This window comes from Cebus imitator, unplaced genomic scaffold (assembly GCF_001604975.1).
Source record: "Cebus imitator isolate Cc_AM_T3 unplaced genomic scaffold, Cebus_imitator-1.0 Scaffold573, whole genome shotgun sequence".
Taxonomy (NCBI): Eukaryota; Metazoa; Chordata; class Mammalia; order Primates; family Cebidae; genus Cebus; species Cebus imitator.
Window position 1 is genome coordinate 532,764 of NW_016107888.1, and position 3,990 is coordinate 536,753.

At 51.9% G+C, this 3,990-nt stretch overlaps 1 protein-coding gene across 1 annotated transcript in view; it reads right to left on the reverse strand.

The window, feature by feature from the left end:
- The window catches only part of LOC108294280 (leucine-rich repeat-containing protein 37A-like), an 8,151-nt gene extending 6,481 nt beyond the window's left edge, over positions 1–1,670 (reverse strand). Inside the window, exons 1-2 of the mRNA XM_037734123.1 lie at positions 1,533–1,670; positions 666–926 (exon numbers count right to left, since the gene is read on the reverse strand). Coding sequence (XP_037590051.1) covers positions 666–926; positions 1,533–1,578 — 307 coding nt within the window. The 5' untranslated portion in view covers positions 1,579–1,670. The remainder of the gene's footprint in view (positions 1–665; positions 927–1,532) is intronic.
- Positions 1,671–3,990: the final 2,320 nt, after the last annotated feature.

Here is a 3,990-nt window from a genome sequence, read left to right on the forward strand (position 1 = left end):
GTGATCTAATTCTTTCACTAAAAAAAAAAAAAAGAACTGAGCTGGGTCCCCCTGTTGGGTTAAAATTTCAACCTGATGAGTGAAATACGGAGTCATGATAACGATGTGATCCACAGGTTTAACAGTGACATTGTGCAATGTTCGAGGCTGAACTTGGTCATGACTTAGAGGAGAAACTGTTACCTCATGATGCTCTGGAGGTTGAGCTACAATTTCATCAGGGAGCTGTGGAGTCGGAGCTAGGGCATCACGCTGTGTTAGGGGAGACTCAACCTCCTCAGGGGTCTGTGGATGCTCAGCTGCAGCCTCCTGCTGGGTTGGAGAGGGGTTCTCATCCTTAATAGGTTCTGGAGACTGAACTGAAGTCTCCTGTTGAATTGGTAAAGGTCCAACCTCTTCCAATGACTCTGGAGGCAGAGGTGGGCCCCCGTGCTGGGTTGTGGAAGGTTCTACATCCCTAATGGGTCCTGAGAGCTGAGCTGTAGGCTCCTGGTGGATTGCAGAAGTTCCCATCACTGCAGTAGGCTCTGTTGCCATGGTGAGCTGCACCTCTGGAGGCGTAACAGTGATATATGGCAAATCAGAATGATGAGCTTGATGGTGACCTTGCAGTAAAACTATTACTTCATGATGTTCTGGAGGCTGGGCTGGGGGCTCCTGTTGGGCTGGAGAAGATTCAACCTTCCCAGAAGACTCAGAAGGCTGAGCTGGCTGCTCCTGCTCACTGGGGGAATGTTCAGCCTCCATAGGAGGACCTGGAGGCTCTGTTGGGGTCTCCTCTTGCATTGCAGAAGGTTCCATCTCTTTGAGAGGCTGAGCTGGGGTCTCCTCCTGGGTCTGAGAAGGTTCAAGCTCCCCAGAAGATTCAGAATGCTGAGCTGGCTGCTCCTGCTCACTGGGGGAAAGTTCAGGCTCCATAGGAGGACCTGGAGGTTCAGTCAGGGTCCCCCGTTCAGCTGCAGAAGGTTCCACCTCCTCTAGATGCTGAGCCGGGGCCTCCCGCTGGGCCTGGGAAGATTCTTTCTCCTTGGTAGGCTCTGAAGTTATGGTAATCTCCACATCTGTAGGTTTAATTGTAATGTTCGGCAAGTTATAATGAGCTTCATCCTCATCTGGAGGTTGAACTGTCAGCTCATGATTCAGTGGAGCTTGAGCTAGACTTTCCACAGAGGGCTCTGGAGGCTGAGCTGGGGCCTCCTGCTGGGTCAGAGAAGGTTCAGCCCCCCACAGGAAACTCAGAAGGCTGAGCTGGCTGCTTCTGCTCACTGGGGGAAAGTTCAGCCTCCATAGGAGGACCTGGAGGCTCCATTGGGGTCTCCTCTTGGATTGCAGAACGTTCCATTTCTTTGGGAGCCTGAGCTGGGGTCTCCTCCTGGGTCTGAGAATGTTCAAGCTCCCAGAAGATTCAGAATGCTGAGCTGGCTGCTCCTGCTCACTGGGGGAAAGTTCAGGCTCCATAGGAGGACCTGGAGGCTCCTTTGTGGCCTCCTCTTTGGTTGCAGAAGGTTCCACCTCCTCTAGATGCTGAGGACCTGGAGGCTCAGTTGGGGTCTCCTCTTGGATTGCAGAAGGTTCCATCTCTTTGGGAGGCTGAGCTGGGGTCTCTTCCTGGGTCTGAGAAGGTTCAAGCTTCCCAGAAGACTCAAGAGGCTGAGCTGGCTGCTCCTGCTCACTGGGGGAACATTCAGTCTCCACGGGAGGACCCGGAGGCTCAGCTGAGGTCTCTTGCTGGGATGCAGAAGGTTTCCTCTCCTTGGGATGCTCTGGTGTCTGAGCTGAGGTCTCTAGTTAGGTTGAGGAAGAGTTCACCTCCTCGGGGTGCTCTGGAGGCTGAGCTGTGGCCTGTTCCTGGTTTGATATAAGTTCCTTACCTGGCTCTGGAGTTCCTGTAAGCTCCACATTCACAAGCTTGATGGTGACATTGGGCAAGTGTGAGTGCTGAGCTTCACACCAACTTTTAAAGGGAACATCTACCTTGTGCTGTATCGATGGGTGAGCTACGATCGCTTCAGGGGCAGGTAACTGCTGCACAAGGGTCTCCTGCTCTGTTGAAGAAGAGTGGACCCCCTCAAGGGACTGTGAAGGCAGAGCTGGAGCCTTCTGCTGGGTTGAAGAAGGTTCTACCTCCTCAGGGAGCTGTGGAAGCTGCGCTGGGGCTTCTTGCTGTAGGGAAGAGAACTGGATCTCTTCAAGGGTCTCTGGATTTTGAGTTTTGGTCTCTAGATGGAATTGAGAAAGTGGAATCGATGTAGAATTCCCACAACCTTAGCAAGCCTCCAATGCTGAGCTAGATTTTTCTTCAGGTTCTTGGGAGAAACTATAAAGTTGGTTGCTTTTGAATCCTTACTGTCTAGAGGTGGAATGAGTATCTCATCTGCCTGATAATCTGCAGCCTGATCTAGATCTGTAGTCTGAATCTTACTTTTGAGAGGAGGAGGTTGAAGTAGGGTCTGGTTCTGATCCCAGTCCAGCATTGGACCCACCTCTGGGAGCCTCTCTTGCTGAGTCAGCTTGTCATTCAGATCCAGGTGTGCAGACGAGAAGGGCTCTGGCCCTGGGGACAGCTCTCTAGCTGAATCCGTGACCAGGAATGGAACCAAATTCTCAGTTGATTCCTGCGGCAGGGCTGACCTCTGGGAGGAAGCAGAGGACCCCAGCTAATCAAAGCCCCCAGGCCTGCCAGGGAAGTAAGCACATGGGGAGATTCCCATGGGAGATTGGAGCAGGGAGACCAGGGCTCAGTCGGCCCCAGGGTGTTAGAGGTCAGCTGGAGTGGGTCCTTGACCCTCTCCAGAGGCTGAGCCTCCTGGACTAGTAGCCACAATAGTTGCCACGTGAGTAGGGGCCATAGGGCCCAGAGACGTAGCCGGGACATGACAAGCGCTGGTGCCACACATTGAGCAGGAGCCATTCTGGCAGCCCCTAGAGGCTCTTGTCCCTGACAAGCATGTGCCCCACCCTGTCCTTTATGACACCTTTATTTATGCTACCTTTATTAGGCTCGGGTCTAAATCTGCTCCATGTCACCATGGCGATCTTATGTCACAATCCCGCCCAAGCCCCCCTCCCCTTCCCTTAGGAAGGATTTGGGCCACAGACCCGGGTGGTCCCAGGACTCCAGCAGTCTGGTGGGGTGGGGTGGGGTGGGGTGGGGTGGAGTGGGGCGGGGGCACGGCAGAGCTTCCCAGGGAAGTCACAGGACCTTGCCTCAGGATATTCAGAAGCGCTAGCCCAGTTCTGGCAGCCTGAACTCTTCCTCCTCCGAGGTGCAATCTGAGAATACTCCTCCTTCCAGAGAGAGCAAGTGACCTGCAAAATGTGTGCCAGTTAGGGTGGCAGGCAGAACGCACATTACAGTCACTTATTCCAAAATGTTGCCATTTTCGCTAAACTTTCTATATCTTTTGTTGCATGTTTGATAATTGATTCACGACCCTATTGGGTAGGGGCCGCCAGGGAATAAGCAAGGACTCCAAATTTTCTGTAGGAGGGCTGTTGGGGGTGGGGAATTCAGTCTGGGAGAGAAGACTTCAATCCGAGTGAAGAACCCTTTGCACTAGCCTGGGAGGAGGCTGAACTATCATCCTGCCTTGACTTAACACATTACCCTAGAAGTTACAGTGCCACCCTTCAGAGGTCTACCCTGTGTGCACACATGGAGAGGAGGCTTAGGTTGTTAAGTCAGCATGTTAAATAAGTTCCTGAAATGCGACTGTAAACTAGAACCCAGCTGACTTCCCCCACAGCCATTCTTACCTATATTATTACTGACTGACTGGCACAATTACCAGCGTGTAAACTCCAAGAAGGTGCTTCATCTTATTCCAGTGCCTAGCATAGGCATATGGTGCATAGTGATGGTTTTAAAATGAAGGGATTACAAGATTCACCTCATTTAAGGATGGACCTATTGTTACAATCAGATTTCTGAAATCAGTGGTAACTTCCTCTCAGATTTCATAGGAAGCTAGACTTCTTTTTTTTTTTTTT